This window comes from Erithacus rubecula (assembly GCF_903797595.1).
Source record: "Erithacus rubecula genome assembly, chromosome: 9".
NCBI lineage: Eukaryota > Metazoa > Chordata > Aves > Passeriformes > Muscicapidae > Erithacus > Erithacus rubecula.
This window is the reverse complement of record NC_136660.1, coordinates 1,707,852-1,720,822: the sequence shown is the minus strand read 5'-3', so window position 1 is coordinate 1,720,822 and position 12,971 is coordinate 1,707,852. Positions and strand designations below refer to the sequence as shown.

The 12,971-nt window shown below is 40.9% G+C and overlaps 1 protein-coding gene across 2 annotated transcripts in view; it reads left to right on the top strand.

Moving 5' to 3' along the window:
• The window catches only part of PRKG1 (protein kinase cGMP-dependent 1), a 338,166-nt gene that overhangs the window by 275,574 nt on the left and 49,621 nt on the right, over nucleotides 1-12,971 (top strand). For both annotated transcript variants that reach the window (XM_079312518.1, XM_079312517.1), the window contains exons 8-9: nucleotides 3,762-3,827; nucleotides 10,388-10,462. In XM_079312518.1, the coding sequence (XP_079168644.1) occupies nucleotides 3,762-3,827; nucleotides 10,388-10,462 (141 nt within the window). The remainder of the gene's footprint in view (nucleotides 1-3,761; nucleotides 3,828-10,387; nucleotides 10,463-12,971) is intronic.

Sequence of the window (12,971 nt, the reverse complement as noted above, 5' to 3'; positions counted from 1 at the left end):
GTGTAAAAATACCCAATAAAGTAAAAGTGAGGATAGAGATGCTGAGCTTTGAGCTCTTATTGCTAAATTCAAGCTAGTAATGGATTTTTCCATTTTTCCCTCTATCTGATGTGTCTTGTCCTAAATACTTTAAATCAGCCTTATTAAGAATATAGTAACAAGGTCAAGTGTACAGTGCTGGAAGGTGACAAAATGCATGAAAGAACTCAAATAGCAGCAAATTAGGAACCTCTGGATAGTTCTGTGGCATAATTTAAAACCCACGAGAGAAGAGCTAATTTTTTTATTTCTGAAAATTGTCATTAACACCATGACCAGCTGATCTCATCACTCATCTCCTGAGGCCCCACAGGACAGGAGGTTTCTGCCAGGGACTCTCCCAGGCAGCAGCAGGTTCTGCTCTGGGTGGTTCTTCAGTTTCTTGAGCCAATAAATGGGGTTTTATCCTCATTTTTAGGGGAGGGAATGGTGAACATCAGGAAACAACTGGATGTGGCTGTGTCCATGGGGTCCCAGAATGGTTTGGGTTAAAAGTGACCTCAAAGCACATCCATTCCCAGCTCCTGCCATGGGCAGGGACACCTTCCACTATCCCAGAGTGTTCCAAGCCCCAAAGTCCAGCCTGGCCTTGGACACTTCCATAAGCTTCTGTTCCAGGGCCTCCCCACCTTCCCAGGGAATCAGTTAAAGACTGGACTTGGAGTTCTTCTCCAAATTTAATGAATTCTGTGATCCATGTCTGCATCAATCACCTGGATCTGCCTGATTTCCATGGGGGGAAAACCACCCCACACAGGCCATAGTTGGGTTTTCCAACCTTTCATCCTCCTGAGAACCCATTTGTCATTGGCTTTGATATAAAAATACATCACTGGGATTAATAAACACAGCATGCTCCACTAAACTTTTATAGATTTTCATGTGAAAGTAATAAAAGGTGCCATTTGGAAAAAGCTGCACTTGAAAAGCCATTTCATAAAAAAATCTTGTAAAAATCCCATCAGGCATTAAAATCTCACTTCCTAAAAGGGAATGAAATGCAACAGGAGAGATTTGACTCCAAGGTATCCCAGTTTGAGGGCATGTAGCAAAAACCTCAAGTGATTTAAGCTTCATGGGTATTGGGAAAACAAAACATTTCTTAGAAAACAATTGAGCTCACTGAGCTTTAAAAATACTATTTTACTGATTTTAAACTCAATGTAAGCAAAATGTACAACTCTCCAAGTAGAAAATACACCAGCTCCCTCTAATACTTTGTTTTATGCCTTGTGAGCATCTTGTTAGCACTTACTGACTGCTTTTAAAATACATTTATACTCCCAGGGGTTCCAGCCTGAAGGTTTAAAGCCTTGCCAAGGGTTGTAGAACAAGGGGAAACGGCCTCAAATTGCACCAGAAGAGGTTTAGGATGGATAGTGGGAAAAATTCCTTTACAGGAAGGGTTGTCAAACCTTGGAACTGACTGCCCAGGGCAGGGGTGGAGTCCCTATCCAAGGGATTGGGAGCAGTGGGAGCTCCTGTTGGAGCAGTTTGGGGATGTAGGAAGGTAAAAAAACCCAAAACTATGGGAATTACCTCAAATATTTTTACATTTAGGGCAAATTATGGCAGCCTCAAGTAAAACCATGAGACAGAAGCTGAAGTATAAACTTATATAAGTATAAACTTATATTGCACATTGCACATCCAATAGCTGCTTGTGCACTTAGTGCTGTGCTGTTAAAATAATTACTTGTATTTAATGCACTTGTAGTAATTAACTACCTGTTGCATTTAATGCAGTAATTACTTTTCACTTGTCATAAATTCCTTGTTGCACTGCTAGCAGTTATTTTGCTGTGCATTTACTGGGAGTAAACCCTGCATTTAATGTTTTGCACTGGTAATAATTAGTTGTTTCATGTATTTACTTGTAATTAGTTTTCCATTTAATGCTGTGCACTGGGAGTAATTACCTTTGTTTTTAATGCTCTGCACTTGTTGTAGTTTCTGTTTCAGTTAATACCATGGTTGCTTGTTGCATTTAATGCAGTGCACTTGCAGTAACTCCTGCATTTAATGCCTTGCACTTGTAGTGGTTACTTTTCCCTTCAATGCTGTGCATTTACCAGTAGTAACTTCTGGGTTTAATGCTTTGCACTTGTAGCAATTACTACATTTAGTGTGCCCGTATAGTAATTACTTTTGCATTTGGTGCAGTTCACGTGTAATAATTTCTTGTTGCAATTAATGCCATGCACTTGTAGTAATTCCTTCTGCATTTAATGCAGTGCACTTACTAGGGGTTAATTTTCCATTGAATTTTGTGCAGTGGAATTACTCTTGGATTTGTAGTTATTACTCATTGCACTTAATATCATGCACTTGTAGCTAAGTTCTGTGCTGAAGTCTGTGCACTTGTAGTAATTATTTGTTGTGTTTAATGCCAGTTCCTTGTAGTAGTTACTCTCTCATTTAATGCTGGGCATTTGCTGGTAGTTTCCTGTGCTTTTAATCTCCTCTTAGTAATTTCTTTCCCAATTAATGCCTTGCACTTGGAGTTTTTCATGCCATGCACTTCCAAGGTTTCACTGGCCTTTAATGCCATGGATTTCTGTGCCTCCCCATGCTGCAGCTGCTGGCCAAAGTCACCTTCTGGGAAAAGATGGACTGATAGAAGAAACCAGAAATTAGAGCAGTCCCTTCTGCATCCGAATACATAATTTCAAATTTTATTGGAAATGTTTGAACTGAGGCCACCAATTTTGTTGTATTTTCCTGGTCTGTAATCATCTAAGTACAAAACAGTAAACAAATCATGTCTGTGATCCATAAATTTAAAGAGATAAATGTCTTTTTGTGGCATCTGGGATAATGGGACAAATGTGTTGAGTTTTAATGAGAATTAGTGGACACCAACAAGTTTGAATTCTCATTTTAATGGATCAATATATTGGCAAAAGCTGACTACAGCAACCTAATGAGGAATTCAATATTATCCATCCTTATCCACTCTCTATTTACCCAAGTTTTAGGAGTTAATAGAGATAATTATCCACTGCTATTCCTCTGCCTCTTTCACCCTGCTTTAAATTAGCACAATGTGATTTATCAGTGGGGTAAATTAGCACTAATGCACACTTAATTCCAGGCCAAATAGACTCAGAGTCAGCATTCCAGCACAGGTTGGAATATTAATGTTCTTCCCTTGTATTTCTGCTTGCTCTGCTCTAAAGGTATGAACATGAAGAGCTCCAAAGCAATTAAAGTTAATTAATGATTGCCTTGAAGGGGAAGTGTGTGTGCATCACACTTTTTTAACCATATTCCTGCTTTAATACCTCCAGTCTTTAAATGGGAATTTCTATTGCTAACAGCACCTGTAAATCTCATTTTCTGCTGCAGTGGAAGCACAGAGTTCTGTTCCAGCCTAAATGAATGGAGGGTGTTTAGAAGAGGGGAGGTCTCTCTTGCCTGTAATCCACTTACCCTTGGAGCATGGAAAAGTTGGGGGAAATTGGGATTAGGTGAACCCTGAAAATGCAGTGCTGACTCTGAAGCACTGAAACATCAAATCAAACTGATTAAAATTAATTAAATTGATATTTTTTATTAGTCTTGGAATTCTAGTCTTTCATTAGCCTATGTGGATGATGAAAACAGCAAGGAAAAGCTGTGAAAGCTAGATATTCATCATCAAAGTGCTTGAAGAACCTTGTTTGTTGGAAATCAGAAGATTGCCATGGGAATAACTGAAGAAATATGTTTTTTTCTTGCAGGGAAGATGTCAGAACTGCCAATGTCATCGCAGCTGAAGCAGTCACTTGTCTGGTCATAGACAGAGAGTAAGTTCCTCCTTCTGCCTGGGGCTGGGGGGAAACTCCAATTTAAACCTTTTCCAGAGTTTAACAGGAGCCTTGGGTCATCTTCTCTAGAGAGGCCTCTTAATTTGGGGTGAAGGCCACAGCCCTGCTGGGAGCTGTGTGGCTCAGAGGAGATGCAGAAGAGTAAAATAATAATTTGTATTGGAAGTTTGGGAGAATTAAGGAGATTAATCCAGAAAAAAAAATGCCTGGGTACACCAGCTTCTCTCTGCAGTGACTGGGAATGGGATTTAAAAATGACATAAAATGACATAAAAATTGAACATGGCTCCTGGGCTGTTTTTCCTGGTGTGAAGCACTGGCACATACCAGCAAAGGGATGGACACACCTTCATGGGAGTCTGCCCATGGGAATGTGGTATGGGTCTGTGAAACCCACAGGGAGGGTGAATTGGCTTTTCACTGCCTCCACCACTGCAGGAGCTCCAAAAAAACCTGCAGGAGGGAGCCAGAAACTACTGAATAATGAGAAAAAATGATGTTGAAAAATAAAATAAATCCACTGGATTTCTGATGTATATGGGACCCACCTCAGGGCCAGAAGCTTTCAGAGCAGTGTGGATTGTTGGTGTCTGGGCAGGGCCAGGAGCTGAATCCATGATCCCTGTGGATTCCCAGGAGTGTTCTGGAGCTCTGCTTGTGTTCTGGTGGGAGGTGGGATTCTGTGCTCTTTTAGGGCTGACCTCCATCCCCTCAGTCCTGCTGTGACACAAGTGGTTTGTGTCTTGGCCTCCATTTCTGGAAATCCAGGCTGTGCTGGGGAATACCTTCAGAAATCCTGATAAGTTCTGATTTATGTTAATTCATTATTAATTGCAAAACCCATGGTCTGTCCATTGAGCACAGGTAGGGAACATGTGAGAGCTCCTTTCTCAACCTAGCAGGTAAAATACCCACCCTCCCTTCTTGTGCTGTGGGGCAAAGAGAGGAAGAAGAATTCTATTATTTAACAAGATAATATTTTAATAATCTTTATGCTTTTAATAACTAGATAATTTAGCAATCATTAATTCAGAGAAACAAAAAGCAACAAGTAATTTATGCCTTTTATTTTTACACTCGTGCAACAGATATTTTTGGTTTGCACTGTGAGATCTAAAAACCCCAAATAATTCAAGTCACACATTCCTGATAATTTCCCAGACTGTTCCTTTCCTTGTCTCCTGTGCCTTGTCCTCAGCATACAATGCCCTTGAAACAGTAAGGAAGTACAAGTTAAATTTAAACTGATGAAGCTGTGGTAAATCTATTCCAGAGATTCTATTAACACTCTGCAATTAGCAGAGTAACACTATTTATAAAATTCATATTTATAGTGCAAGAAAAGTGACCCTATTGATAACCCTATTTATAGCTCAGACCTGGCTCTCCTCTGTCCTGACCACTGCTGGATTTTATGTCCCAGCTCTTCTTTAGGCTGTTATTTTATAGGAATGACAACAGCAGGAGCAAAATTTCACATGGAGATAAACTACCAGGACTATGGCAATTTGGGAAATGGATGAGGAAAAAGCAGCATTTTTTTATTCCCAGATGGAGGGAATTTTACACCTTTTGGTTTGTGGTGGTGGATGTGAACATTGAGTGGCTCAGAAGGCAGCAGTGGGAGCAGGGGGTGGGTGTTCCCTGCAGCTGGAATCTGTTCCATGCAGCAGGAGGGGTGACACAAGTCACTGAAGCTGCCAAATATTTCCTTTTCCCAGACAAGCTCTTTGCCTAATCAGATGGAACCACTGAAGCAGCAATTTCCATGCTCTGTGGGTGTTCCCATCTGAAGCAGCTCAGCAAAACTGGTGTTGGAGTTTCAAAAAACAAGTGATGGGGGAAAGACCTTTTCCTTAACACTTGGAATTCCTGGAGAATTCCAGTCTCAGTGCCCAACATCACCCACTGGAATTATCTACAGCTGGGTAACTCTTCCAAATTCCTTGTGAAAGGCTTCCCCAGGCATCCAAAAATTGTTCCAGCAGCCACACTCCCATCTCATGAACAGAGTCCCACCTTGGTGCCACAGGAAATTATTCCTAAGGGAGGTGTGAGCCTGGTCTGGATTTGCCAATATTCCCAGCAATTTTAGGGCTGGTTTAGCTGCTGCAGAGTTTGTAGTTTGGGAGTGAATAATATGGGAAACTTTCCTGTCAGGGATAAGCCAGGAGCTCTGAGCAAATTGGGTTTGAGAAGGGAATTGCTTAAGCATAAAAAGAGGGAATGCTTTGCCCAAAAAGATCTCTGGTATTTATAAAATATGTGTAAAATGGCTACAGGGCTGAAGCAGTGGGAGTCAGAAATACCACAAGGGAAGCCAAACTGGAGCTCATGAGGGGTCTTTAATTACCAGATGATGTTGGTGCTGCCTTGCTTTTTAATTTCCTTGTGAAACTGGAAGAGGGCTCTTCCAGTTCCAAATACACCCTAAAGACTCCCCAAAAGTAGTACAGCTATTTTTGCCAGTCCAGGGAGATGTGCTTTGCAAAGTGCATTTCCAGCATCCTTTTCTGACATAGGAATGAGCAAAATCCTGATCTAACAATGACAACAACATTTTGATGCATCCCATGGACTTCATTCCCACTTGTCCTTGTCCTGAAAATATTTGTTATGAAAAGCATTGGCATTTTTTTCCATCTTGCAGTTGTGTTTTTGAGTCACTTCCTTTACTGGAATAATGAATTTCAATGGGATTTGGTCCTTAATGCTCTTAATCCCTCCCTGTGAAGGTGAGGAGGCCCTAGCACAGATTCCCAGAGAAGCTGTGGATGCCTCTGGATCCCTGGAAGTGTCCCAGACCAGGCTGGATGGGGCTTGGAGCAGCCTGGGATAATGGAAGGTGTTCCTGCAGGGAAGGTATCAACAGCAGGATACAGGATGGGCTTTAAGGTCTCTTCCAACTCAAACTTTTCTAGGAATTCCATGGTTCTCATTGGGAGCACCATTCATTTTAGTCCCCCAAGGAAGAAAACTGCTAGGAAAAAACCAAAAAAAATAATGTACACTGTACACCATTCCTACCTGGTCAGGTGTATTTGAAAGAAAGAATTTGAAATTCAGAAAGAAAAAATTCCAAGGAATTTCCAATGATCATCAAAATTTCAACACAGAAGAGCAGGTACCAGAATTCCTCTCTGGTGAGCTGGGATTGAATTATCCAATGTTCTTCCTGCCAGCCATGGAGCACAGACCCAACCCTGGAATTACAGAATTGGCTTGGAAACTTCAACAAAATCCACACAGTGTTCATGGAAATTATGGAAAAAAAAAATGCCAGTTGGATATCTGACCATCTGAGGGAATTTGGAGAAGTCTTTGGATACATGAGGAGCCACAATACCTTTTTTTTTTTTTTTTTTTTTTTAACAATTCATGGACTTTCTGTCTTTAGGACTTGCCTTGACCCTATAAGATCAAGGCTGTTGTTAATGAAGTTTTTCCTGTGGTGACACTGCAGGAATTCATCCTCTGGGAAAAAAGTTCCTATGGGAGCTGCTCAATGGTATTGCCTCCAAATTGTCCTGAGCTTGGCCTTGTCATAGCTCATCCTGGTCAATTCCCAGGCTCCTTGGAGGGGTTATTAGATTTATTCCAGCAGTACACTTGGGGAAAAGTTAAAAAATATGTGGTGGATTTGATGGATTGGTCCTTTAGGAAGTTGTCTGTAAAAGGTTTTCTGATTAAAATGGTGCAGACACACCTTGAGCATCTGTTCTCTGGATCAGTTTGAGTGAAGATGCACAGGCTGACTTTATTTGCAGCCCCTTTGCATGGAGAGAAAACAGGAGGGAAAAGGCTTCAAACTCATTCCTGACGTTTGGATCATCACTGGCACCCTCAGGGACAAGTTGGTGCAACTTTTTAATTCTTTTTTTTTTTTTTTTCCACATCTACCTCTTGAAACTGAGAAAGTGTTTGAAAGTGTTCATGGCTGCTCCTGAATTGTTGGAATATTTACACTGAGATTGATTCAGGTTCATCTTTTATTTATATGGGATTTTTTTTCCTCTCCATATAATTTATTTATGGTGCCAACAATGTTTTCCTGGAGCTTGGAGAATTAGCAACACTGTGGGTGTTGGGAGGACAAAATTGCCTCATGGAAATGGAGAGATGATGGATCAGAGCCAGGAAAACTCAAGGCACAGCTGCTGCTGACAGAGTTACAGAACTACCTGGAATTTACACTGAATTCTGTTTTTCCAGCTTCTTGTCTTCTTCAGCTACACATATCAAGAGGATGCACTTTTTTTTTTTAAGGCAACACTTTAAATATTTCATTTATTTTCTGCTTTTCCACTTTGCATTTCCCATTTTTGTCTGTGTTTCAAAGCCTGGGTCTGGTTTTTATCAGGGAGAGCTGTGAGGTGTCAACAAAGGTTATTGGATCTGCCCTCCTGGCAAGGGAAATTGAAGAAAAATGAAATAAAAGAGTATTATCTTGGCATGACTGACCCCATATAAGCTGAACGGAGCTCTTTCAGTGGAGATTTTAGGGTTTGCTGCTTTACTGTTTCTCCCAGTCAGAGAGAAGTTTATCCATGGAGAAAATTGGTTATGAGGAGAGAATGGAAAAAAAGAAGAGAAAAGGCCACAAAGAGGAAAAAAATCTGAGCAGTTTCTGATTGAATTCTGAGGGAGGTTGGACTGAGCTGAGACCTCAACAATGTTGAGATGGGCAATAGAAGAAGGACTCAAGTGAACTTGGATAGATTGACCAGTGCTAAGTCTGGCTTAAAATTTTTAATAAAAATTAAGGGTTTTAGAGAAATAGTTGTTACTCCTTTCAGTGACTTTTTCTTCTTTGCTGTTTCACTAGAAAAGATTTATTTGCATTGCCAAAAAAAAGCAAACCAAGCCTAAATCACAATTTAGGCCCTAGGTGTTGTCTTATGGCTTTCCAGGATGGTGTTACTGTGTTAATTAATTGCCTAAATTAATTAATTAACTGTTTGGGGTGCAATTAGGCATTAACACCCCAATTCTGCTTTGCTCTCACAGTTACCTTGCAAGGTTTGGCTTCATCCTGTGGCACATTCTCGACAACAGGAAAATAAAACTTGAGGTGTTGAAGGAGCTGAGTTGTTCCTGTTTTCACTGCTGAGCTAGGAATATGGGGTTGAAAAGTTATTCCCATTATTAACACATCCAAATATTAAAAATATTAATAATTACCAGGCTGGGTAAAAACAACTAGCATGAGTTTATGTGAGAGCAATGGGGTTTGTGCCTTCTCCTCCTCATAAATGAATTAATTATTTTCCTTTCCCCATGGTGCATAAATTATTTCCTTGACTGTATGATCTAAAATACAATAAATTAAGTGGAGGGGAAGACTGGGGAAATTGCCTGGCAGGACATGGCATTTCTCCAGCTGCCCTGGATTTTCCTCACCTGCTCAGTGCCATTCATTTTCCTTGATCCTGCAAATCCTCCTTGAGAAATGGCCATATTGAATGTCCTCTTCTTATTCCTTAAGTCAGAGTTGTGGCCCTCTGTGGGGATCTTAGGTTTTTTCCTTTGATTTTTTTTCAATGTTTCCATTCATTTTTTCATCAGCTTAGGGCAATTCCAGTTTTCATCCCTGTGCCTCAGAAGTGTCAGGAGCACTGAAGAATTACAGGATTTTCATTTGTGAGGCTGTGACCTTAAGGAAGAGATCAATCAACAGGCTCTGATTTCCAGCAGTTCATATTTTAAAATTTTTCTTCCTTGAAAACAGAAAACCTGTGTGTGACAGACCCACTGGGAATACTGGAATTGGTATTTAACTTTTCACCTGGAATCTTTTTGTTTGAAGGCATTCACTGATTTCAGTTATTAATTTGTAGTTTTTCATGGAATCCCAGAATAGTTTGGGATGGAAGGGATATTTAGGATCATCCAGCTCCTCCTCTGCCATGGGCAGGGACACTTTCCATTATCCTAGGCTGTTCCAAGCCCCATCCAGCCTGGCCTTGGACAATTCCAGAGATCCAGGGGCAGCCACAGCTTCTGCCAGGAGTTAATTGTTCCCTCCCAGGAACAATTCCTGATTCCCAATATCCAACCTGAATTCCCTCTCTTTCACTTTGAACCCCCTTTGATGTGTTTTTCCATGCCTTTTCTCTGAAGATGAGGCAGCTGGGATCCACAAATGAGAATTCCACCCTGAGGCAGAGGGATGTACAGGGTTCCTGGCTGGGGGACAGGGATGTGATGGTTGAGCTGCCACCACCAGTCACGTTGTCACATTTGCTCTGAAACTTCTACTGGAGGTGAAAACCTTCAGCAGCTGTTTCCATGGGCTGGATCAATAACTGTGGATTTTCTTGGTGTTGGTTTCTGCATCTCCAGCATTTCTGAGTCCTGGGCCTGGTGTGTCACCAGCAATGCTGCCAAAAGCCACACTGGATTTCTTGGCTGCCAGGTGGAATCTCTTCAGGTTGAGTGGTGGGCCTGGCAGTGCTGGTGGAACTGGATGATCTTCAGGGTACTTTCCAGCCTTGGTGTTTCTATGATTTTCCTCTCAAGGTGTCCTTTTGTCTTTACAGCTCCTTCAAGCACCTGATTGGGGGCCTGGATGATGTCTCCAACAAAGCCTATGAGGATGCAGAAGCAAAAGCAAAGTAAGTGCTCAAACTTGTGTTTGTTGATAGTGCACCACTGGAATTCCCAAAAAAAAATCCTTGTTCTCCATGCAATAATACCAACAGCTTAAAAAAGAGAGAATCCTTCTCTTAATGAAGGAATTTTCCTCCACTGGATGAAGGAATTTTCCTCCTCATGCCCCCCTGGTTCTCCCCATGAATATGGAAATGTGTCTTTGGTCAGTGCCCAAAGCCAGATTGTCCCAAGGTCCTGCTCAATCACTGTATTTGAATCCAGTGAGTCTGCCAGAAATCCTCTTGAAATATTGTGAGGTGAGAAACTCCAGATCTTGCAATTGCACTTAAGGGAGTTGTTGTTGAGGTAATTGTTGTTGAAGACATTTTATTTCTTTAGAGAACTCTGACCTTTCTCAGATGCTTTCCAAAGTCAAACATGTTTTGAGACAAAAGACGGGCAGTGGAATTTGTCATCTGGAGATAAAAACTGGAGCTGTTGTGATGTGAAACAATATATTCATCTGAAGTCCACAAAAAACCCTCATTCCTTTCAGAAGGGAGCTGGAGAGTATGAGATTAAAATATTTTTTAAAACCTCACTTTTTATTCACTCTCAAACTGAAATTTGATTTTAATCTGTAATCTTTGAGCTCTGATTCTATCCCAATGATTCAGGCTTTTCAAAAGGATCCTGTTCTGCTTCAGGAGATGCTCAGTATCAACCAAACACAATTCAAAGACACAAGTTGTTGAAAAGATTAAATTTCCTCTATTCAAAATTTCTTTACTCTTCCTCCCTCTCAATTATTTTGCTTTTGTGAGGAGGGTTTTTTTCATAGCACATTAAGGAAGGGGGAAAGTGTTTTCTCAAAGTCAAATTCTTCAAGTGACTGCCTAAATTGCAGATTCCAATTAAGTTATAGATAGAAACTTCTCATTAAAGCAGAGGGGTTGGAATGATGTCTGCTAAAGGTATTGGGCACCTCTTGGAGGGAAAGTGAGAATTCCCAATTAAGTATTGATTAGAAACAACTCTTGATTTGTTTCAGAAATTAAGATCTATCTCAAAAATCTTCAGTTCATGAGCAAAACTTGTTAATCCTGCTAAATACCCACAGATTTCTCTTTTCTTATCTTTGAGTGATATTTGAAATACTGTATTTAATTAATTTTAAGGTATTAAAAGGGTTGCATTTTAGATTGGAATAATATTTCCCTGCCTCAGATCAAATGTAAGCTACCTTCTTATAAGAAAGTTCTATTAAAAAGGTTAAATTCCCTAAATTCTTGTTGACCCAATCAAAAAGGTGGGAGACTACCAACTTCCTTTACCATCCCCCAAAAGAGAGGATTAGGGGCATGGAATGCTTCAGGCAGATGGTCCCAAGTATCCCAGGTCATCCAGTTATTATTTTATATTAATTTTTTGAGTGTTCCTATTTGGGTGATATTGATTTCCATCAGAGCAGAAGGGAAGAAAACACTGGGAATAAAAAATGGGGAATTTTGGGCTGGGTCATAAATGATGTCATGGTCACAGAGGGTTTCTGAAGGTGCCACCACAACCCATCAGCACCCAGAAAAATGTGCCCTTCCCACATCTATGATTTTAAGGTCTGTTCTTGAGTATTTATTATCCCAGGAACATTGGGTTGCAGACTGAGGAGATTTTGAGGATAGTTTGGGGAATTTTAGGATGTACAATGTGGGAGAAGCTTCAGTTTTAGACCTCTTTGGAAGAAACTCTCCCTTTTGGGAGCCACTGGGTTTTGATCTTCACATTTTTCCACTTTTATCTTCTCCAGTCCTTTCCTTCTGATGCCAAGTGTTTCATCCCAATGGAAGGGCAAGGCCCTGCTGATGGAGGAGTTGTTCTCTAAAAGGCTGAACCAATTAATTTTGATAGCAACTTTTTCATCTTCAAAGTCAGAGGCCTGTGCTGGAGCCCTGTCACTGCAGAGCAGGGGTGACAGTGACATTATTGTCCCACCTTGACATTTTGCCTCAGACAGAGCAGGAGGGAGCAGTGCTGTCTGCCTGGAAAAAAAACCAAATAGCAAAATGCCCTATTGAAAAATAAGAGTATTTCCAGTCAAATTCCATATTCCTGTTTGCTGAGCTCCTTGAAAACCAGCAGAAAGATGGAGAGAGGAGGGAAAAATTGTAAAGTTCCTTGGAGAGAAACCCCAAAAGAACTGTGAGCCCTTCCAGAAAGTTTTGGTGTTCCAGAGTTACCTCACAAGGCAAAACTCCTTGGGAGAAAAGTCTCCTTGGCAGCAAGTTTAACCTGGATTCCTTTCCAAGCAGCAGTTAATTAGCTCCAGCTAATTGTCCTTCAAGGGCTTATTTTTCCAAGGGGAGGTTTGTGGTAGGGAAGAACTGGGAACATAAAACGAGGCAGGTTTGTGAGGCTTTACACAAATCCCATGGAATGTTTTTGCTCATCTTTTCTTAGCTCACATCTCCTTTTCAGAGCTCACTGCCAGTTGGGAAAAGGCCTTGGGATGCATCCCATGGAATAAGTGGATCA